Source organism: Nerophis lumbriciformis, linkage group LG24 (assembly GCF_033978685.3).
Source record: "Nerophis lumbriciformis linkage group LG24, RoL_Nlum_v2.1, whole genome shotgun sequence".
Classification (NCBI taxonomy): domain Eukaryota; kingdom Metazoa; phylum Chordata; class Actinopteri; order Syngnathiformes; family Syngnathidae; genus Nerophis; species Nerophis lumbriciformis.
The window spans coordinates 10,377,501-10,401,675 of NC_084571.2; the positions used below are offsets into that span (position 1 = coordinate 10,377,501).

Genomic DNA, 24,175 nt, shown 5'->3' on the forward strand with positions numbered 1-24,175 from the left:
TGCAGTTTTCCTCCACGTTCCAAACTTAAACGTCTTGTTTTGATTATTCTCTCAATGAAAAAATAAAAACACCACACCCGTCAGATCCTGTATTGCATAACACACCCAAACAAAGGCAGCGTCTGGAGCCACTTTGACAAACATGTGGACTACCTTGCGGGAGTGAACGACGTGGCTGACCAAGCCACAAAAAGACAGAGAAAGTGTATGCATAAAGGAGGTGGAGAAAGACGAGAGAGGCACACAAGAACGACTCAGGCTAGTGAAAAGCAGAAAACATCTTTGGAAGGAGACCAACTACAGTATGTACTCTCCTCTTAACGTAAACAACCCCAAATTCAACATGCTGGATTTGTTTTTTGTGAGTGTTTTTACTCACAGAATTTAATCTCGACCTGAAGAATTCTGTCCCTATGATCCCTGATCTCAGGCATAGGACCTCTGGATGATGAACTGATCACTCCAACAACAACGAGTATAACTCCTTCAGTGGGGAAATGCCGTGCTGTCAACCTGTCTGCTCAGTCCTGGGTGGTCACAGTTTGGGCTAGGCTGAGTGTGTGACAACAACACACACTCACACACAGGTGAGTGTTTACACACATATTCACATATTCTTTTTTTTTTTAGTGCGAGCTGTTCGCCCTTGCTCAAAACACCTTATAACACACCTGGTCTGCCAGAGAATACGAAGACAGAGCAGAAGGTACCATCAGTCTAGCCCAGTGTTTTTCAAACTTTTTTGAGCCAAGGCACATTTTTTTCATTGAAAAAATGCGGAGGCACACCACCAGCAGAAAACAGTAAAAAATGAAACTCAGCAGCCGAAATTGACAGTAAAAAGTTGTTCCGGCAATTGTTGGATATCAATTTAAACCATAACCAACCGTGCATCACTATAGATCTCGTCTCAAATGGTCTTGTCACGACCTGTCACATCACCCCACGACTTATTTACAGTTTTTTGGTGTTTTCCTGTGTGTAGTGTTTTAGTTCTTGCCTTTTGGTGGCTTTTTCTGTTTTGTTGGTATTTTCCTGTAGCAGTTTCATTTCTTCCCTGAGCGCTATTCCCCGCACCTGCTTTGTTTTAGCAATCAATAATATTTCAGTTGTTTTTATCCTTCTTTGTGGGGACATTGTCGATTGTCATGTCCGGATGTACTTTGTGGACGCCTTCTCTGCTCCACACGCTGTAAGTCTTTGCTGTCGTCCAGCATTCTGTTTTTGTTTCCTTTGTAGCCAGTTCAGTTTTAGTTTGGTTTTTGGGAAGGCTATGCAACACTGGTCTAGCCTACTTAGTGACATTGTCGCTATATATATATATATATATATATATATATATATATATGTATGTGTATATATGTATGTATATGTATTAAAATATATGTATGTATATGTTTGTGTATATGTATATGTATATATATATATATATATATATATATATATATATATATATGTGTGTATATATGTATGTATGTATATATATATATATATATATATATATATATATATATATATATATATATATATATATATATATATATATATATATATATATATATATGTATGTATTTATGTGTATGTATGTATGTAGAGTATATGTGTGTGTATGTATGTATATACAGTCACGATCAAAAGTTTACATACACTTGTAAAGAACATAATGTCATGGCTGTCTTGAGTTTCCAATACTTTCCACAATTCTTATTTTTTTTGTGATAGAGTGATTGGAGCACATACTTGTTGGTCACAAAAAACATTCATGAAGTTTGGTTCTTTTATGAATTTACTTTGGGTCTACTGAAAATGTGATCAAATCTGCTGGGTCAAAAGTATACATACAATAATGTTAATATTTGGTTACATGTCCCATGGCAAGTTTCACTGCAATAAGGCGCTTTTGGTAGCCAACCACAAGCTTCTGGCAAGCTTCTGGTTGAATTTTTGACCACTCCTCTTGACAAAATTTGTGCAGTTTAGCTAAATGTGTTGGTTTTCTGACATGGACTTGTTTCTTTAGCATTGTCCACACGTTTAAGTAAGCACTTTGGGAAGGCCATTCCAAAACCTTAAATCTAGCCTGATTTAGCCATTCCTTTACCACTTTTGTGTGTGTTTGGGGTCATTGTCCTGTTGGAACACCCAACTGCGCCCAAGACCCAACATCCGGGCTGATGATTTTAAGTTGTCCTGAAGAATTTGGAGGTAATCCTCCTTTTTCATTGTCCCATTTACTCTCTGTAAAGCACCAGTTCTATTGACAGCAAAACAGGCCCAGAGCATAATACTACCACCACCATGCTTGACGGTAGGAATGGTGTTCTTGGGATTAAAGGCCTCACCTTTTCTCCTCCAAACATTTTGCTGGGTATTGTAGCCAAACCGCTTAATTTTTGTTTCATCTGACCACAGAAATTTCCTCCAGAAGGACTTACCTTTGTCCATGAAACAAAAATTTAGCTGTTTGGCCACAATACCCAGCAATATGTTTGGAGGAGAAAAGGCGAGGTCTTTAATCCCAGGAACACCATTCCTACCGCCAAGCATGGTGGTAGTAGTATTATGCTGTGGACCTGTTTTGCTGCCAATGGAACTGGTGCTATACAGAGAGTAAATGGGACAATGAAAAAGGAGGATTACCTCCAAATTCTTCAGGACAACCTAAAATTATCAGCCCGGAGGTTGGGTTTTGGGCGCATTTGGATGTTCCAACAGGACAATGACCCCAAACACACGTCAAAAGTGGTAAAGGAATGGCTAAATCAGGCTACAATTAAGGTTTTAGAAAGGCCTTCCCAAAGTGCTTACTTAAACGTGTGGACAATGCTGAAGAAACAAGTCCATGTCAGAAAACCAACCAATTTAGCTGAACTGCACCAATTTCGTCAAGAGGAGTGGTAAAAAATTCAAGCAGAAGCTTGCCAGAAGCTTCTGAATGGCTACCAAAAGCACCTTATTGCAGTGAAACTTGCCAAGGGACATGAAACCAAATATTAACATTGCTGTATGTATACTTTCGACCCAGCAGATTTGGTCACATTTTCAGTAGACCCATAATAAATTCATAAAAGAACCAAACTTCATGAATGTTTTTTGTGACAAACAAGTATGTGCTCCAATCACTCTATCACAAATAAATAAGAGTTGTAGAAATGATTGGAAACTAAAGACAGCCATGACATTATGTTCTTTACAAGTGTATGTAAACTTTTGACCACGACTGTATCTTTAAAACTGACATGAACAAGTCAATCAAGTCAGGAGAGTTCACTGTTCAGCAGCATTCTAACCACAACTCCTTAATAAAAACAAATGCCTTCATGTCTCTATCAGACAAGTTAATATCCTGCCCTGCTCTCTCACAACCAACCTCTGGCTTTGATTTCTCTACAAAAAAAAAAAAAAAAAAAGTATGGCAGTTGTCCTTGTTGCCTCATAAGGATGGACCCCAAAGACCAAGCAGTGAGTCTCCTAAACAAGATTTGGGCCAAGCTGCAGGGTCTACCAAACTCCAGCCCCATCGAGCTGGGAGCTTTCCTCATCCTCTTGACATTCATCGGTGAGTCTCCTCTCTTGGTTGTGACTAACAATCTGGATTTTATTTACTGGGATTGTTTATTTGCTGTCTTCAGCGGTGTTCCTTATCATGATGGTGGTGACCTGTGCGTCCTGCTGCTGCTGCTGCTGCCGGAAAGCCAGACGAAAGGGAGCGGACATTTAAAGGCATTTGAACTACATGCCAAAATGTTAAACAGGTTTTTTCCCCAAGGCTGCCAAGTGTCAGGATGAGAACTTGTGGGAGGAGTCGTGCTCATAAGTGGGGCCGGGCAACAAGGGTGTGTCCAGCTCTCCAAAACAAAGCAACTGTCACTAACAAGGATGTCCTGCTTACTGCTAAACACCCAGACTTTCAGGACTATCGGCAGTCCTTGGAGAGCTCATGTACAATAACACCGTTCTTGACCAGAGGACCAGACAATATACTACCAATCCAATTTCAAAGGGGCACTACCATCGCACTGTATGGAATGGCCTCAATCTCGTTACCTTGCGTAATGACAATAAAGCTGATTCTGATTCTGATTCTGATTCTGATTCTTTTTTTCCGTTTGCAATCCTTATGTAAGACAACAACATGCATGTTCAAGGTTCCCTCTAAGGTGCGCGCCTGCCCAATATGAACTGTAAACAAAATAAACACATAGCTATTTGTTCTGTAGGGTTTTGCAAAGCAACTGTAAGTGGCCATAACAGAAAAAACAATGTTTGTCAACACTGTTAGGTTTTTGTCAAAACGCTTTAAGGAGGACAGGGATTTAATTGATCACTTTATTGAGCAAAAATGTCTGTCGGCCGTAAACACACCGAAAAACATTAGTAAAAAACTTCTGTCTAGCTCGGGAGTCAGCAACCAGCGGCTCTAGAGCCACATGCGGTTAGAGTGTCCGCCCTGAGATCGGTAGATTGTCAGTTCAAACCCTGGCCGAGTCAAACCAAACTCTATAAAAACGGGACCCATTACCTCCCTGCTTGGCCCTCAGCATCAAGGGTTGGAATTGGGGGTTAAATCACCAAAATGATTCCCCAGCACGGCCACCGCTGCTGCTCACCTCACCTCCCAGGGGGTGGAACAAGGGGATGGGTCAAATGCAGAGGATAATTTGACCACACCTAGTGTGTGTGTGACTATCAGTGGTACTTTAACTTTGTTTTAGCTCTGACCTAGTGGCTCCCCAGAGGTTTTTCAAAAAATGCATACTAATGTTTGTTTTAATATGGTTTCTTTAGAAGGACAAACATGACACAAACCTTCCTAACAGTTAGAAATCCCACTGTTTATATTACACATGCCAGGGTGTAACCCGCCTTCCGCCCGATTGTAGCGACCCGAAGGGATTAAGCGGTAGAAAATAGATGGATGAATGGATAGTTTACTGATGAGAGTATTTGGCGAGCGCCGTTTTGTCCTAAATTCAGCGGTCTTTGAACTTGCCGTAGTTTGATTACAGTACAACTTTCTACGACACTGCCACAGAAAGACGTGTTTTATGCCACTCCTTCTTTGTCTCATTTTGTCCACCAAACTTTTTATGCTTTGCATGAGTGCACAAAGGTGAGCTTAGTTGACATTATTGACTTGTGTGGAGTGCTAATCAGGCATATTTGGTCACTGCATGATTGCAAGCTAATCGATGCTAACGTGCTATCTAGACCAGTGGTCCCACGGTGGTTGGGGACCAAATGACACATTTGCTACCGGGCCGCAGAGAAACATTAAATAATTTATAAACGACTGCATTTTCTCCGACTTAACTTTCGCCTGTCCCACGAGACACATCAATAAGCTAGTTTATAGAAACTCATCATAGGAATTTTACATCATAGGCAGAATAGAGCAACTCTCATTGACTTCATTGTTAGCTGACATTTGCTAACGTTATTTACGAGTTAGAATGTATTGATAAAAAAAACATTTGTGTTTTTGTCTTACATATGGATTGTAAATGATAGACAAGATTTAAAAAAAGTACAGTTACCCTTTAAATATTTAGGAAAATAGATTATGAGAATGTGATTTAAATCAAAACAGCGCTTTTATTGCAGAACAGTAAATGTTTTACTGCCTGTCGTTTAAGGAATTAAGTTTATTGCAGATACATGTTGGCTATCATCCTGAAACTACAACGTTCTGCTATACGTGCAACAAGTCATTAGTGGCCAGGTGTGCCATCTGCTTGAAATGTAAAGTGCATTATTGTATTTGTCATGCTGTCTTTAAAACAATAAACAAGAGGATACATTTTTGTGTGTGTGATTCATTCACTTACCTCTCCTGCTCGCAAAAGGACACCATGGCTTCAAGGTCTTTAATGGCTGCTTTGTCGCATTCTTTTGCAGAGTTGCGCTTTTCCTGCAAGCAAAAGACAGGGACACCTTTTAAATGATGCCGAGCGGAATATGCACTAGAGCAGAGGTCCTCAACAGGGCGTTCGTTCGTGACTCCTAGGGGGTCCACGCAGGTACTGCAGGGGTGTTTTTTTTTGTTTTTTTTAATAATCCCCCTGCAATTCACAATTGTAAAGACAAAAAAATACTAGGAGTGTTTAAAAAAAAAAAAAAAAATCGATTAACATCCAAATCGTGATTCATAATTTTTGTAAATCTATTTAGAAAAAAATCTTACTTTTTTTGGTTTAAGAATCAATTATTTATACTGATATTTTTATTTTTATTTTTAATTTTGTTTTTGTTTTTTAGTATTGTATGTACTTTATTTGTCTGCCTTCTCAATGGTAAAATAAAAAGTAAAAGTACTGTAAAGCTGGAATTGGGTTGGAGTTGCTCTATTTTCTTATATTAGATCTATTTAGCTCCTATGTGTCAAAGTCAAGGCCCGCGGGCCGGACAATGAATTATCTTTGGCCCCTGGGATGATATTTGATTAGTATTAAAACAGGCCCGCAGGCCACAGCCGCCTGCTGCTGTTTTGCACGCACCAATACTCCATCAGTGATGGCGCTAGGAATTTTCTAAATGGAGTCCCAGGGACATGCACCTGGGGATAAGTTGATTGGCAACACTAAATTGGCCCTAGTGTGTGAATGTGAGTGTGAATGTTGTCTGTCTATCTGTGTTGGCCCTGCGATGAGGTGGCGACTTGTCCAGGGTGTACCCCGCCTTCCGCCCGATTGTAGCTGAGATAGGCTCCAGCGCCCCCCGCGACCCCAAAGGGAATGAGCGGTAGAAAATGGATGGATGGATGGATGGAGTCCCAGGGACCGCATCAAGTCATAAAAATGGGGCCCCACAATACATTTTTGGTGTCCCACTTTTTTGTAACCGTTTTGAAAACAAATGATAAATGTAGGCATTATCCTGTTATATCTCATATTCTATATTGTGTTTTGGAAAAATGTTGTCAAACGTTACTTGATTCCTTAAAAAAAATAATACAAAAGAAAACACATTTTTATGCATATGTAAATTTATTCAGTTATAAACATTTTCACTTTCTTCTTTCTTTCATGGATCTAAACTTTACCGCTAGCGGTATTTTTTTCTATATTTTTATTATAATATTTTCAGAATGTGTTTGTTCTATTTTTGGCCAAAGTAAGACAAAGAAAACATTCTGAAGTTGTCTTTATTTTTTTGTTTTAATGCCATGATTTAATTTTCCTCCATGCGGCCACTGAGCTAAAATGAGTTTGACACCCCTGATTTAAATTTTTGTAAATAGTTTTTTTAATTGATTTTTAAAAAGGCATTTTTTAGGCCAATACTGCACATGTACTGTAAGTCGTACGTCAGCGGCCCAGAGGGGCAATTGAATAGTTTTTATAATAATTTATATACCACATAATATATTACGAGAATCATGTTCAAACAAGAATCGATTCTGGCTGAGGGTGGAGGACAGAGTAAAACAACTTGCACTGAGCCTAGTCTATAAAATCCGCTACACTTCCCTGATACCGAAGTACATGTCAAACTACTTCCTTAACGTAAATGACCGCCATAACCACAACACCAGGGGGAGCTCCACTAACCACGTTAAACCCAGATTCCTATCTAACAAAGGTCTTAACTCATTCTCTTTCTATGCCACATCAATGTGGAATGTGCTCCCAACAGGTGTAAAAGAAAGGGCATCTCTATCCTCCTTCAAAACCGCACTAAAAGTACACCTCCAGGCAACTTCAACCCTAAACTAACACCCTCCCCGGATTGTTAATAATCAAATGTAGTCTCTCTCTCTCTCTCTCTCTCTCTCTCTCTCTCTCTCTCTCTCTCTCTCTCTCTCTCTCTCTCTCTCTCTCTCTCTCTCTCTCTCTCTCTCTCTCTCTCTCTCTCTCTCTCTCTCTCCTCCCTCCCTCCCTCGCTCTCCCCCTCCCTCCCTCCCTCCATCCCGTACATATCCTACCAAGTCAGACCTACGCTGTTTCAATGTACATTTCTCTGATGATACAATTGTTGATGACTGAAGTGATGATATCAACCAGCCTTCAGTGACAATCTACAATGTCAATAGTCATGAAAATAAAGAAAATGCATTGAAACGAGAAGGTGTGTCCAAACTTTTGGCCTGTATTGTCTATCAGATTTATATAAACGTACGAAAGAGGGCTAAAACAATTCTGAATTGCACTGTTCACAAGGACAAAATCTGATACAGGTCGCCTATGGGCAAAAAAATCAGAACTGACCTGCAGTGTGAACGGACATGAGGCACCGCAAAAAAAGTTAGTCAACATGGGTATTAACAGCACAGAAAAGAAACTGTTCAAGTAGCACACAAATACATAGCATTAATAGAATAGAAAAATATTCTTTCTACGTAAGATAAATAACATAGCTGTGCAAATTATACAACATTTGTCAAATTCAGATCAAAAATAAATTTGCAGGCAATTTTTAATTCCTAGTCGACGATGTAATGGACTGTCACACACGTTCTGGTCAGCGCCAAGTAAGTGACTTGACTTAAGTGTGCGGCTATGATCTTCCTCACTTCGGCATATATTTTTGGCAGCATTTCTTGTGCGAAATATGCCCGGCTTGCAACTCGAGAACAGTTTTGATTTGGGCTTACATGGTAAACAACTCAAATGAATGTTTTATCCAGACGCATACATTTGTCCAAATGTGGCCAAGTAGACGCATTGTGGGTTTCCTGGACATGGTCTACATCGCTAAAAGAAAAATCTAAAGAAGAGAATCCCTCTGCCATCCTCCACTAGTTTTTTTTTTATATATAAATCTCCCGCTTGAATATTCCCTCTTTCTTTTCTACGACTCTCTCGTCGTCATTTGGGATGCCAGTTGTGAATTCCCTTCCTGGTTCGATGCCGCCCTATCTTGCCTCAGATTAGCCTGTCCCTAATGTTTTGCCATAATCTCAACCAATCGTCACTCATCATGGTAAACAACCAACCAATCATGGATGTTCTTATACGTGCTTGCACGTCTTGAAAGGAGGAAGGGGAGGGGTTTAGTAGCGAGTGGGAAGCAGGAGAGAACAAGGAACACAACAAATAAGCGGGGTTTGATCATTTTAACGTGAAATAAATTATATCGATATTACAATATTTTCTTAATTCATATCTTGTTTAAAAATATATCGATATATCTTACAAATGCGATATATCGCCCAGCCCTATATGTGATGCATGGACGTCTGTCGCCACAGAATCATTTGTTAAAGCGGTCCTGTGCCAGGTATTTAGTCTGAAGTTGGGATGTACGGTATATATTGCTACTAACAAAGTACCACAGTACTAATTAATTAAAAAACATACTATAATGTCTTTGAAAAATACCGGTACTTCTTTTTTTCCATCCACAAGAAATGCTGCCGTGCGGCAGTAACGTTGCTGAGCCGAGGCGCATGAGTGTGTCAACGCGCACACACACTGAGCATACAAGCAGAAACACTGTAGAGAGGAAACATGGCAAAAAAACGGCATTTGAACTCGTTAATAAGAGGGTGCGGGAAGCGCAATGTGGAGGCTTTTGGGCTTCAAAACTGACGATAAAGGTGAAGCTGTAAACACGTACTGTAAGTGTCGCTTTAAAACATGCCTTGCCAAAGGTGGTAATACAGTATTGCACTCAAACGTAGATAAACATTTAAACAACAAACATCCAGACCTGTTCAAGGAGTTTAAAGAGTGCCAGGTAGTAATGCAGTTAAATGGCTCCCCTGCTGTGCACATATAGATGCGCAGTGTTGGCGTTAATGCACTTTTTGTGTCTTTTTACACATTGTAATCAGAAAGGACGCAAATTTATGGAAGTCCGCGCGTCCCCTGGACACGGATTGTTTTTTTTTTTACTGCCCGGTTTGCTTGTTTTTTTTTTTTAATCGAATATCGCTTTCCGCCAGTGTTTTCTTTTGTTTTGTTTATATTTGCCAGGTCAAATTATTAATTATTAATTATTGGTCGACTTCAAAGTAATGCACTTTCCGGTAAAATTTCTTAAATTTTGATTCGCTGAAAGTTTTATCAATCACAAATACTGCATTTACGGTATTAGGACCCCCGCGTGTTATTGTTTTCGTCATGGCGAGCAATAAACCCAAGAACCGAAGCTTCAATGAAAGAAATGGCTTCAGGAGCCACTTTTCAGTAAATGGCTCACTTATGACGATGGAAAGATGTTTTGCACGCCATGTAAACGGGCTAAGGAAAAGAACACCTTTACGACCGGGTGCAATGATTTTCAAAGATCCAGCCTCACCAGGCACCAAGAAACAACATGTTACACCTTTCCTGCTTCTCGGCTCCCAGACCGTGGTCGAGGAGCGCGGGGAATGACGAGGCCGTCGATTTGTTACAACTCTTTATTTAGGTGTTCCACAAAGCCAGCCGGACTTGCACACTCACTTACTTACTTACACACGTCACTCACCCCACATACCGCCATTCTTAAAGGGGAACACACAGTTTATGGCCATCACGAAGCCAGAGATTAAATGCTAGAGGCATTGAGTGCCACTGTATTAAATGACATTGAAACTAACTTGCAAAATTCTAAGTTTGTTGGCATTATTTGCCATGAAAGTGTAGATGTGGGGGTTTTTAAACGACTGATGATCTACCTACAGGTGAGAATAATCAATTCAATTTCTCATATGCATGTATGCCCTGGCACACGGTTATCATAATTTCATGATCTAAGCAAAAAACGTTTTACACTTTTATACTGAAATAAATCCACCTACAACTTATTAAATAAAAATATAGAAAAAACTACCGGCAGTAGCGGTAAAGTTTAGATTCATGAAGGAAAGAAGAAAGTGAATGAATGTTTATAATTGAAAACATATGCATAAAACATTATTTCTTTTGTATTATTTATTTTCATGAATTAAGTAACGTTTATGACCACCTTTTTCCAAAACACAATATAGACTGTGAGATATAACAGGATAATGCAAACATTTCACATTTGTTTTCAAAACGGTTACAAAAAAGTGGGACCCTAAAAATGTACTGTGGGACCCCATTTTTATGACTTGATGGGGTCCCTGGGACCCCATTTTGAAATTTCCCAGCGCCAACACTGGATACATAAAGGCGCAAACAGCTGGTTGGCTGGTGCCAATTATTAGCACAGTCAAAACTGCCTACATGGTTCAAACTAACGCAAGTGAAAATTTAAATGACTGAATTTTGTGTTTTATCTTTAATAGTGTGTGTTTTACCTGCTACATGTCTTATCTGTCTACTTTTAGACATGGTATTGTTTTTAGTATTTACTAATGTTTTAATTTGTCCTAAAGCACAGACCAAGAGCGGCAACTATAATTTATGAAGCATTTAATAAAATGTAAATTACACTTTTTCTTCTCGTCTAAGCTAATCCTAGATTATGGCAGGCTATATGTAATATGTTCAATTGTAAATTGTTCTTTGAGTGCTTGAGTACATTAAACACATATGTTTAATGTGTCGTGAGATTTCAGTTAAAATGAAGCCAATAATGACATATTTTGTGGACCCCTTCATTTTGAAAAGTACCGAAAAGTAACGATAAGCAAGGCAGTGTTGCTGAGATTTGGAAGTGACGGCGAACAACCGTGACGTCATAAGAGAAGTACAAGTTTTCGTTTGAGCCGTGTACACGCATAGGCTTAGCGGAGAGTTTTGGAACTCTACGGTTAGGCACAATTTTTGCAAAAGTCTGCGTTTTTAAAGGACAAAAGTATGCGTTTTTAAAGGACAAAAGTCTGTGTTTTTAAAGGACAAAAGTATGCGTTCAGGTCGCTCGTCCCCACCTGGACAGTTAATACCACACCACCTTAGCCTCGCTCACCCTTTAGAGCACTGCTGTAACTTCCTGGCATTAAACTTGCAGAAAATAATTATTCTCAGGTTTCTCTATGTTTACATTTTCACACTTTTCACACTATTTTCTTACACTGTATTAAGAATTTCTTACATATTCCTTAAAATAAGTTATTGCTAAGTGTTCAATGTGATTTTACTATTTTGTTGACATTGAGTGTTTTCCATGCTAGTGTTGATATTTTCTTTCTGCCTTGATAGCTGAGGGGAATATAATCAGAGGAAGGTCACATTTGAAACAAAAATGTTTACATTTCATATATTTTTCTCCCGGTCCTGAATTTTGATAAGACATAAAAAATATCAATGACTATCTCTATCGACCGATATAAAAAACTTAAATCGTGACACAGTTTTCAGCCATAATGCCCAGCCCTAAGACCTGCACTAGAGTGGTTCTGCTTTACTGACCTGTTTACGTGCAACCTCCTTATGGATGAGGAATTTAATTTGCTGCATATCCCTCCGGGAGTAGTAAATGCGACACAGGGACGGCAGTCCGTCTCTCCCTGCTCGCCCGGACTCCTGGTAGTAGCTGGCCATGGACTTTGCCAGGTTCCAATGAGCAACAAACCTGTGGGATGGATTTATTGAAAATGTTATAAAACGTCATCTTTACTGAAAACAATCACACACAAACATACGGTCTTACCTTACACTGGCCTTGTCTACACCCATACCAAAGCTGATGGTGGCCACAATCACCAGGACTTTCCCCTGCATCCAGTCATTCTGGGCTTCTGTGCGATCTTGGGCCTTGAGACCTGAACGTAAAAAACACTCAACATTGTGCAGAAAGCCACAATGGAGGAAAACTTACCAGCATGATAAGGCTTTGCTAGGACACCGAGCTTGGTAAGCTGGTGGGCCACGGTCTCACAGCCCTCTCTGGTCCGACAGTACACGATCCCACAGCCCTGTTCAAGAACATTACATGCTTTAAGAGAAGTTCTCCAGGACCAACTAGAGGTCTTCACCCTTTTCGACGGACACATTACAGGGGGATGAATTTAGTCCAGGTGGGACAAACACCCCCACATCCAGAGAAATGACACTGAAAAAGTTAGCATATGTGATACAATATTATATATTGGTTGTGCACAAAAAAATCGATACACATCTGAATTGCAAGTCTTATACATTTTTAAAAACCCACCCATAAAAAAAAAAAATATATGTTTTTTTAGGAATCTATTTTTGAAGAGATTTTAGGCCATCTCCATGCAACCACAAGGATATTTTCTAACTTGAACCTGTTCTGAAAAAGTTACATTATAATTATCATACCTAATATTACATTGAGAGAATCGGTTTTAGAATTCTGTTGAAATGAGGATCAATTCTGAATCGAATCGTGACCTCAGGAATCGGATCAAATCGTTAGGTGCTCAAAGATTAACAACCCCTATTGGATGAAACCTTCATTTTGGTCCGTAATTGCTGGAGAACTACTAATAATGCGTGCAGCAAAATACAGCAGCTTCATTGCATTTAAGCTAGTTAGCGATTATCGCGCTAGTTAGCGTCTCTCGCAAATCTTTGCTACAGCGACACCGAGGAGGGATAATAAATAAAATATATTATCATTATAACTAGTGCTGTCAAGTGCTTAAAAAAGTGATTAATTAATCATGATCTGTAATGAACTATTCTAACTAATGTGGCCTGGGGCCAGGCCTGGAGGTGGGGCACGATGGCGAGCGCCCGGTGGCCGGGCATGTCCCCATCGGGCCCGGCCACATTGCCCGAAGAGGCAACATGGGTCCCCCCTCCAATGGGCTCACCACTCATGGGAGGGGCCATAGAGGTCGGGTGCAATGTGAGCTGGGCAGCAGCCAAAGGCAGGGCACTTGGCGGTCCTATCCTCGGCTACATAAGTTAGCTCTTGGGACGTGGAACGTCACCTCGCTGGGGGGGAGGGGGGGGGGGCTGAGCTAGTGCGCAAGGTGGAGAAGTTCCGGCTAGATATAGTCGGACTCACTTCGACGCACAGCAAGGGCTCTGGAACCAGTTCTCCCGAGAGGGGCTGGACTCTCTTCCACTCTGGCGTTGCATGCAGTGAGATGCGGCGGGCTGGGGTGGCAATTCTTGTTGCCCCCACGGCTCAAAGCCTGTACGTTGAACTTTAACCCCGTAGACGAAAGGGTAGCTTCCCTCCGCCTTCGGGTGAGGGTCCTGACTGCAGCTTGGAGTACCCACCATTTTTGTATTCCCTTCAGGGAGTACTGGAGAGTGCTCCCTCAGGTGATTCCCTTGTTCTGCTGGGGGACTTCAACGCTCATGTTGGCAACGACAGTGACAGACTGCAGAGAGTGGCCAGATCAGCCGAGCGCACCATCGGAGGTGTGCTCCCAACCATCTGTAACATCTACACCAGGCGGTTTAGATCCAAGGCCAAGAGGATAGTGAGGGACTCTAGCCACCCAAGCAACTGCCTCTTCTCACTGCTGCAGTCAGGCAAGCGCTACCGACACGGAGAGACTCAGGAGGAGCTTCTATCCCCAAGCCATCAGACTGCTCAACTGCACCGCTGATTAACACTTATCACAATTGCACAAAACCGCACGCACAAGAATCACTTTACTTACCACTGTAATTACCGGACTACAATACTCTTCATTCAAAGACTGTAAATAATGTAAAAACAAGAGTATAAAGAAGTCATACTGTTCCATTACCTCTGTTCATACTACTGTCACTACTCAACTGCCAAAGAACTGTAGACACCTTAATATTTATTACTTCCTATACTGTATATACTGTTATACTATTTGATATTGCACTGGTACTGTATGTGACTACTGTACTTTTACTTGTACTGATACTTCTACCATAACTACTGGGACTTATTGTGCAACATATTGTCTTGTAATTAATGTACATCAGAGCTATTCAAATTGTTGTATTTTTTTGTATTTAGTGTATTAGATTCAGCAACTAGTGTTTGGATCCCACTGTATGCAATATCTGAAGAGCATGGAAAAAAGCATTTCACTGTGGTGTACTCTGCATGTGACGAATAAAACCCTTGAACCTTGGAGAGGCGTGATTGGGAAGAATGGCCGCCCAGATCTGAACAGCGAGCGGTGTTTTGTTATTGGACTTTTGTGGTCGTCACAAATTGTCAATAACAAACACAATGCTCAAACATAAGGGTGTCTATATGTGCACTTGGCACCAGGACACCCTTGACCGCCGTTCCATGATCGACTTTGTAGTTGTGTCATCGGATTTGCGGCCTCATGTTTTGGACACTCGGGTGAAGAGAGAGGCGGAGCTTTCAAACGATCACAACCTGGTGGTGAGTTGGCTCCGAGGAGGATACCGGAGAGACCTGTCAGCCCGAAACGCATTGTGAGGGTTGGCTGCGAACGTCTAGCACAGTCTCCTTCCAGAGAGAGCTTCAATTCCCACCTCCGGAAGAACTTTGAACATGTCATGAGGGAGGCGCTCGATATTGAGTCCGAGTGGACCATGTTCCGTACCTCTATTGCCGACACGGCTGATTGGAACTGTGGCCGCAAGGTGGTTAGTGCCTGTCGTGGCGGTAATCCTAGAACCGGGATGCCGTTAAGCTGAAAAAAAGAGTCCTATCGGGTTCTTTTGGCTCATGGGACTCCTGAGGCGGTGGACAAATACCGACAGCCCAAGCAGTGTGCGGCTTTGGCGGTTGCAGAGGCAAAAACTTGGACATGAGAGGAGTTCAGGGAAGCCGTGGATGAGGTCCGCCCGGAGTTCCTTAAGGTTCTGGATGCTGTGGGGCTGTCTTGGTTGACATGCGGACATCGGGGGCGTTACCTCTGGATTGGCAGACCAGGGTGGTGGTTCCTCTCTTTAAAAAGGGGAACTGGAGGGGGATTACACTCCTCAGCCTTCCCGGTAAGGTCTATTCAGGTGTACTGGAGAGGAGACTACACCGGATAGTCGAACCTCGGATTCAGGAGGGGCAGTGTGGTTTTCGTCCTGGTCGTGGAACTGAGGAACAGCTGTATACTCTCGGCAGGGTCCTTGAGGGTGCATGGGAGTTTGCCCAACCAGTCTACATGTGCTTTGTGGACTTGGAGAAGGCATTTGACCGTGTCCCTCGGGAAGTTCTGTGGGGAGTGCTCAGAGAGTATGGGATATCGGACTGATTGTGGCGGTCCGTTCCCTGTATGATGAGTGTCAGAGTTTGATCCGCATTGGACCTGTTTTTAGTGAGGATTGGACTACGCCAGGGCTGCCCTTTGCCACCGATTCTGTTCATAACTTTCATGAACAGAATTTCTAGGTGCAGTCAGGACGTTGGGGGGGATCTGCTTTGTTGGCTGCAGGATTAGGTCTCTGCTTTTTGCAGATGATGTGGTCCTGAAGGCTTCCTCGGGCGAGGATTTTCAGCTCTCATTGGATCGGTGCACAGCCGAGTGTCAAGCGGATGGGATGAGATACAGCACCTCCGAGTCTGAGTCCATGGTTCTCACCCGGAAAAGGGTGGAATGCCATCTTAGACTTAGACTTCCTTTTTATTGTCATTCAAATTTGAACTTTACAGTACAGATAAGAACGAAATTTCGTTACATTTCGTTACAAAATCTCCGGGTTGGGGAAGAGATCTTGCCCCAATTGGAGGAGTTCAAGCACCTCGGAGTCTTGTTCACAAGTGAGGAAAGAGTTAGGGGTGTAACGGTACACAAAAATTTCGGTTCGGTACGTACCTCGGTTTAGAGGTGACGGTTCGGTTCATTTTCGGTACAGTAAGAAAACAACAAAATATAAATTCTTGGGTTATTTATTTACCAAATTTGCAAAATCTTCCACCAAAAATATTTTTCTTAGTGGAATAGTTGATGTGAAGTAATCGGAACCTTGGATAAGTCAATAATTCATAATAACATTGATTTTGATTCAATATTATGTTTTGAGCAATGACAGTTTGAAAGAAAAAAAAAACAGCTTTGTTTTATTAGTCAACATTGCAACTTTTTCTAAATTACATTTAACCTTTAAGCTTTTTTATTTCACTTTTGTTATGATTTTGTTTATTTTAATAGTATTTTTAGAATGTGCCGTGGGCCTTTAAAACATTAGCTGTGGGCCGCAAATAGTCTCCGGGGCATACTTTTGACACCCCTGCTATAGATAATAAAAAATTAAATCTGATAAATCTATGGATAAAAAGCAGAGCCTGGCGACACATGCGCGTTTATCATAACTCTCTCGCTCTCTCTGTGGTCAATTGTACGGAATATGTACTGAACTGTGCATTCTACTAATAAAAGTTTCAATCAATCAAAAAAGCATGCCGTGTGTTGTGCCTCGGTGTGCATTGTTTACACAACGTGCGTTACGCTACTTAATATGTCCGTGTGGAAACACGTTCGGTACACCTCCGAACCAAACCAGAACCCCCGTACCAAAACGGTTCAATACAAATACACGTACCGTTACACCCCAGGCCACGGGGAAGACTCAGGACACATTGGGAAGACTATGTCTCCTGGCTGGCCTGGGAATGCCTCGGGATCCCCTGGGAGGAACTGTACGAAGTGGCTGGGGAGAGGGAAGTCTGGGCTTCTCTGCTTAGGCTGCTACTCCCGCGAATTGACGTTGGATAAGCGTAAGAAAATGGATGGCACTTCGACAGCATCTTCTCCCTGTCAGCCATGTTGTAGTTTTTAGCGCTTCCTTATCGAGTCTACTGAGGGATATAAATTAGAACTGTACGCCACTTTGTATTAGGAATGGCAACAGCGGAGGATGCATGTGCATGTACGAGCCAGTCTGCGCCACAACAGGAGGATAGAGATAAAGAAGGAGCTTTTTGACTACAGCATGCAACGACAATGGCGGACTCGCGCAAATTTCTTCGGGTGAATTCATACCATATATGGATAATGCGCTGACGTCACAGTTGGGAAAAATGTCAAAAATTGGCAAACTACAAACGGCTTGTATAGAGGAAGTATGAAAGAAGGCAAGATTGTTTTTATAAAATATCTCCGCCATGCCTTCATGGTGATTTCACATTTTCGGGACTTATGCAGATCCCAAATACCCAAAACCGAGACTAATAGGTAAGAAAAGTAGGTTTTGTGGAGTGAAGTTTACAGAACTTACAAAACATCTATAGCAGGGCCTTCCAACATTTCTTTGAGGGCCACATCGCAATTATGGCTGCCCTTAGAGGGCCACTTGTAACAGCGAATGATATATGAATATAAATATATATCCCATGACATTATATTATTGCCAATGCATTTTACATTCACTGTAAAAAAAACAACAACTGGCAGCTCAGGTGCCAAAATGTTCCAGAAAAATTAGTGGTGGTTTTTGTAGCATATATAAATGGAAAGAAAAACAGTATCACTGTTTTTTTTTTACAGTAAAATTCATGCAACTGAGTATGGAAGTAGAATTGTCTCACATCAACTTATATATATCAATATGATATTAATACATATGCATATATTAATAAATATACAAGTACGTATATGTGATATACAAATAAATAATTTGTATAAATAAACGCGTATTTGTAAATATATTTTAGAGATTTGAAAATATATACATATATAATGTATAAATATAAAAATGTGACATACAAATAAATCAAGAATTTGTATAAATAAACGTGCATTTATAATACAATAAACATTTGAATTTATATTCAAACTTTTGAGATTTGAATATAAATATGCTTGATTTTGTATTTGTATTTGTATTGAATTTGCATATGTGGATCGCTTTTTTGCTTTTGTGTCGATGAGACATTCCTACCACAAATCAAATGCACAAATAAATGTGGAGTTACACACTCCCCTGAACAACCAGCAGAGAGCACTGCAGCCAGAGCGGTCTGGGTCACAGAGCATTATAAGCATTATATGCTAAATGCCCGGAGTTCTCTGCACAAAAACAATCCACGTCTTTACAGAGAGAACACACAACGGGCCTGAGATTGCTAACGTTAGCGTTGTATTAGCTAATGTGTCAAATCATCCCAAAAGTCATAACGTAATATGACCCTCCCTAGTGTGCCTCTGATTGGCTCGCCAGTGTCTGACCACGTCTGTGACCCAGACCGCTCTGGCTGCAGTGCCCTCTGCTGGTTGTTCAGTGGAGTGTGTAACTCCACATTTATTTATGCATCTGGTTTGTGGTAGGAATATCTCATCGACACAAAAGCAAAAAAGCAATCCACAAATGCAAATTCAATACAAATACAAAATCAAGCATATTCATATTCAAATCTCAAAAATATATTTACAAATACACGTTTATTTATACAAATTCTTGATTTATTTGTATGTCACATTTTTATATTTATAATTTTTATTAGTACATATTTTCAAATCTAAAAAATACATTTACAAGTACGTGTTTTAAAAAAAAAAGTTATTGATTTATTTGTATATCACATGTGTAGTTGTATCTGTATATTTATTAATATATGCCCATCCATCCATCCATTTTGTACCGCTTATTCCCTTCGGGGTCGCGGGGGGCGCTGGAGCCTATCTCAGCTACAATCGGGCGGAAGGCGGGGTACACCCTGGACAAGTCGCCACCTCATCGCAGGGCCAACACAGATAGACAGACAACATTCAAACTCACATTCACACACTAGGGCCAATTTAGTGTTGCCAATCAACCTATCCCCAGGTACATGTCTTTGGAGGTGGGAGGAAGCCGGAGTACCCGGAGGGAACCCATATGTATTAATATCATATTGATATATATAAATTGATGTGAGACAATTCTACTTCCATAACTGAGCTGCCATTTTTTTACCGTAAAATCTATGGGAGTTGTTTTACGGTGTATTACTGAAAAAAACGGTACCAAAAGTAGTTTTTACCGTAATTTTACCATTAATTCTATTGTCATTTTTACAGTGTACAATTTGATGGTTAACTAGCTTTGAAATCATAAATCAAGCAGATTATTTATTTTGATTTTGATTTGGAATGTATGATCATATTTTGTGGCATTATTAGATTCTATAGGTGTCCAACAAATATTGATTTTCGAATGAATCGCGATTCTTAATAGATTAAAAAAAAAAAAGTTTTTTTTTTTTTTTTTTTTAAATCTGTCCTGTCTTGCCACTCAGACAAATCATATTGTTGATGTAGATTATCATATCTGCTGTATATATTTACTAAGTGTTAGATACTTCTCTTGTTGCCTTATTTGTATTTGACTTTATTAAATGTTTGGGTAGAATTGTATTACACAAAACCAGTTTTAAATAATGTGAACATTTATCAGAGATGTTTATCTATTGTATTGAGGAATGTAGTTAATCATAGAACTGGCACCCAATGTTATTAAAAAAATATTGATTTAACCTATTAGATACTAAAATATATGCATATAAAATATATGCATGTAATATTTTGATGTCAAATTGCAAAGAACAAATACATTTAGTAAGAAAAGATAAAGTACTTTATTAACGCATATCATTTCTGCATAAAATGATGTGGCGGGTCAGATCTGGCCCCCGGGCCTTGAGTTTGACACCTGTGATCTAAAGTTTGACTAATTTCTAGAGCTCCTGTCAGCTAAGGGCCTTTAAAAAACTGTCATTACTAACCCCTCCACAGCGCCACTCATCATGGCATCCTTGGCTATGTGAATATTGGTTTGGCATTTCAACGCACAAAAGTAAAGTGAATATCCTTTTCTCTCAACAATACCGATACCAACCTTTTCGTTGGAGCTGCTGCCAAGAGCCAGTGCCTTCTGGATGAAGGCATGGAGATGAACGAAAGGGTTCGGAAGAATCTCACTGAAGATGACGTCGTAGTGTAAATTGGAGCGGAAAACGGGCGTTGTGAAGGACAGGGGAAGACGCAGCTTCAGGGACCGGATGATGTCTTCTTGAACGTTGCTGGGGGCTGTCGCTGTGAGTGCTATGCAGGCGACCCCGGGCATGCGAGAGCGCAGGTCCCCCAGTTTGAGGTAGTCGGGCCTGAAATCGTGACCCCACTGGGAGACGCAGTGGGCCTCGTCCACAGCCAGGTAGGACAGGAGGCCTCGCGAGCACAAGTCAGTCAGGTGAGGCTGGAACGACGCAGACGCCACCATCTCCGGCGTGATGTACAGCAGCTTTAGCTTCGGGCTCTGGCTCTGTAAGTCGGCGAGGATCACCCGCCGCTCGCCCACTGCAAGCTTGGAGTTGATGGAGTGGGCGGGGATGTTCTGATCCCTCAGGTGGGACACTTGGTCCTGTGAGAGAACATTATTAGTGGCAAATTATGACATCAAATTTAACAGTAGAGTTGTCAAAAGTACTTCCATACCAAGTCGATACCAACAGGCAGAAAATACATCGATACCAGCTTTTTCCCAGTATCGCCAGTGCCAAATACTATACTCTCAATTATCTGAGCATGAGCACCGAGTCAGCGCCGAAAAATAATAAAAACAAATTATCAAGTGATTTACTTATTCATGGGAACAAATGTGGATTTGGTGTTTCCTGTTCGTCCTCATTCATAAACAAATGTTAACGGAAGTAGGCTATCGTTCACATTTGAACAAATATAGTACCTATTTCCGGTACCTGGGAATCGATACGGGAACTCAACAATAACAATTTTTGGTACTTTTGTGAGTGTTAATAAATGTTAATTGTTTGATAATAAAATTGTATTGCTGGGTTGCGTATGATGTCACGTCCGTTTTTCTTCTTGGCGGCTTAATTCACACATTGGTCAAGCAGCTTGAGCGTAGCATTAAAACAAATGAGAGTGAGTGTAGAGTTGGAGCAGAAAATGTTTTATTGCTGTTCTGTTCTTGGGTGTTCCAGTCGTTTAAATAGAGAGATAGGAAATAGTTTTCATAGAGTCCCGAAAGAAGAGGTCCATAAAGGTAATAAAGTCAGGGAAAAAAACTAACGTTCATCAACCGAAATGGCTCTTAAAAAAGATTGCTTGTGTCTGCAGTGGTCACTTTGGAAAATGTCTGTTTGAACATTTGATTTGTTTGAGAAATCTTCTATGATGCAATTCAGTTTATTCTCTACTATATTAGTAGTGTTTGAGAGCAGAACTAAACGTAAAGAAAGGACAAGAGATGGCATTAGTTTGTGTTCTTTTGTGGTTGCTATTCCTAATATAACTACGACGAAATGAAAACTAACAAAATAAACTAATGGCATGTTAAGTCCTAGTAATAAATATTGTGATTGTTGTTTCAATCCACCGTATTTGTGTGGACGATTTTCATGACAGAAACTAAAAGCTTAGTTGATGTTGTGCAGGAAAGCCAAGCGCTTTATTCGACACGGATGACCATATAATAGCGCTTTTGATACCATTTGTTCGCATCAAGAAAATATTCTTAATAGTATTAATAAACTAGATAAAAAAATCTCTGGTAGGCTCAGCAGCAGATAATGAATCTTGATATCGCTAGCAAACATTGCAGAACAACAGGGACAAAACATGAACTTCACAACATAAAAACAACTGCAGACATGAATTGTAGATGAGACTAGGGCTGCAACAACTAATCAATTAAATCGATTAAAATCGATTATAAAAATAGTTGGTGATTAATTTAGTCATCGATTTGTTGGATCTATGCTATGCGCATAGGTACTTTTTTTTTTTTTTTTAAACCTTTATTTATAAACTGCAACATTTACAAACAGCTGAGAAACAATAATCAAAATAAGTATGGTGCCAGTATGCTGTTTTTTTTTCAATAAAATACTGGAAAGGATAGAAATGTAGTTTGTCTCTTTTATCCGATTATTAATCGATTAATCGAAGTAATAATCAACATATTAATCGATTATCAAATTAGTTGTTAGTTGCAGCCCAAATTAGACTAATATTTGTAGCAGGAAATCCACTGCAAACAAACGTATCCTTTTTCTCATTAGCGTCACGATCACAGTAGCACTGCACTCGTTATGTCAATCAAATACGTTACTTAGCGATGCACGAATAAGTTCAACTTTGTCTTTAACAGACAAATGTTTAATTTGTGGACCCCTACGATGTAAAGACATGATGTGCCTCCTATCTTTTCTTTAAATCCTTGTGAGTGTCGAAGGAAGTGAGGTCGTAGTGAGCAGTATTCTTTTGGTGATGATAAATTGTTTCAATCTTTCAATAATTATTTTTCTTAATTCACTCCATCCCATTTTAAATATGTGTCACGATGTCAACCATGTTTAGCTATTCCTTATCCTATACTTACTTTGCCGCTATAGAGGCAAGGATTCGTGACTTAGAAGTGGCTAAAACACTACGGAGAGATGTTAGCCGCTAGCTAACTACTAGTTAGCTATGATTTAAAGCACCGCTTGCAGAGCTCCAAATACTAAATCGTTAGATTTTCAGCTAAAACACGTCTATTCCCTCTCTTCTGTCTTCACATTGTTTCTACTTGCAAGTGATGTGTGTGTGTGTTGACTCACATGCGCTGTGGCTCATATACCAGCCTTGAAGGAGTCATGAGTAATAATTTCATGTTAAGTCATCATTAAATGGCCCTGATATGTCAAAAGGCTAGGGCTGCAACAACTAATCGATTAAATCGATTAAAATGGATTACAAAAATAGTTGTCGATTAATTTAGTCATCGATTCGTTGGATCTATGCTACGCGCATGCGCAGAGGCAATTTTTATTTTATTTTTTTAATAAACCTTTATTTATAAACTGCAACATGTACAAACAGCTGAGAAACATTAATCAAAATAAGTATGGTGCCAGTATGCTGTTTTTTTTCAATAAAATACTGGAAAGGATAGAAATGTAGTTTGTCTCTTTTATCTGATTATTAATCGATTAATTGAAGTAATAATCGACAGATTAATCGATTATCAAATTAATCGTTAGTTGCAGCCCTACAAAAGGTATTAATAAATCATGTTCTTTTCCATTACTCTATAACTGATAACAGCAGTTCAGCAGGGATATGCTCATTTCAGAATTAGATTTACAGCCCCGAAATCTTGTTATTGTTTTCATTTCGATGCCTTGCCCTCTACCGTTTGACCAATTATAAAGTCCGTGAGTGTGTCACATCCAGGTTGCCAGTTACGCACCATCCTCTTCGTCTAGCTACTGCCACTGGTAAAGTTACTAAACATGTCAGACATTAGTAAATCTAAAAAGTGTTGTTACGATTCTCAACTTATTCATGACAAAGCCAGGAACTAAACGAGGATTTGTATAGGGATGTCTTTGAAAGATGGAGACGATTGAATGCGTAGAAGACTTTCATCTAACGCCAAACTTGCTAATTTTCTCATTGATAGGTAAGTCAGACATTTACGTTTTCTTATTACTTGTAATAAATGGAAATGGACATTTGGTA

The 24,175-nt window shown here is 40.1% G+C and overlaps 1 protein-coding gene and 1 non-coding gene across 6 annotated transcripts in view; one reads left to right on the forward strand and one right to left on the reverse strand.

Annotated features, from left to right (window-relative positions):
- recql5 (RecQ helicase-like 5) overlaps nucleotides 1-24,175 on the reverse strand; it is a 68,468-nt gene that overhangs the window by 41,883 nt on the left and 2,410 nt on the right. For both annotated transcript variants that reach the window (XR_009817495.2, XM_061981570.2), the window contains exons 3-7: nucleotides 20,547-21,068; nucleotides 12,673-12,769; nucleotides 12,505-12,616; nucleotides 12,264-12,426; nucleotides 5,829-5,911 (exon numbers count right to left, since the gene is read on the reverse strand). Coding sequence is in view for 1 of the 2 variants with exons in the window: in XM_061981570.2 (XP_061837554.2) it covers nucleotides 5,829-5,911; nucleotides 12,264-12,426; nucleotides 12,505-12,616; nucleotides 12,673-12,769; nucleotides 20,547-21,068 (977 nt within the window). In the remaining variant the exon portion in view is untranslated. The remainder of the gene's footprint in view (nucleotides 1-5,828; nucleotides 5,912-12,263; nucleotides 12,427-12,504; nucleotides 12,617-12,672; nucleotides 12,770-20,546; nucleotides 21,069-24,175) is intronic.
- LOC133620250 (uncharacterized) lies at nucleotides 154-4,077 on the forward strand. 4 transcript variants are annotated; one of them, XR_009817497.1, is made up of 5 exons: nucleotides 154-302; nucleotides 431-556; nucleotides 631-706; nucleotides 3,412-3,559; nucleotides 3,633-4,077. It is a non-coding gene; the product is annotated as an uncharacterized protein (transcript). The 4 variants fall into 4 exon arrangements; XR_009817496.2 differs by having other exon boundaries at nucleotides 431-706; XR_012051145.1 differs by lacking the exon at nucleotides 631-706 and having other exon boundaries at nucleotides 431-587.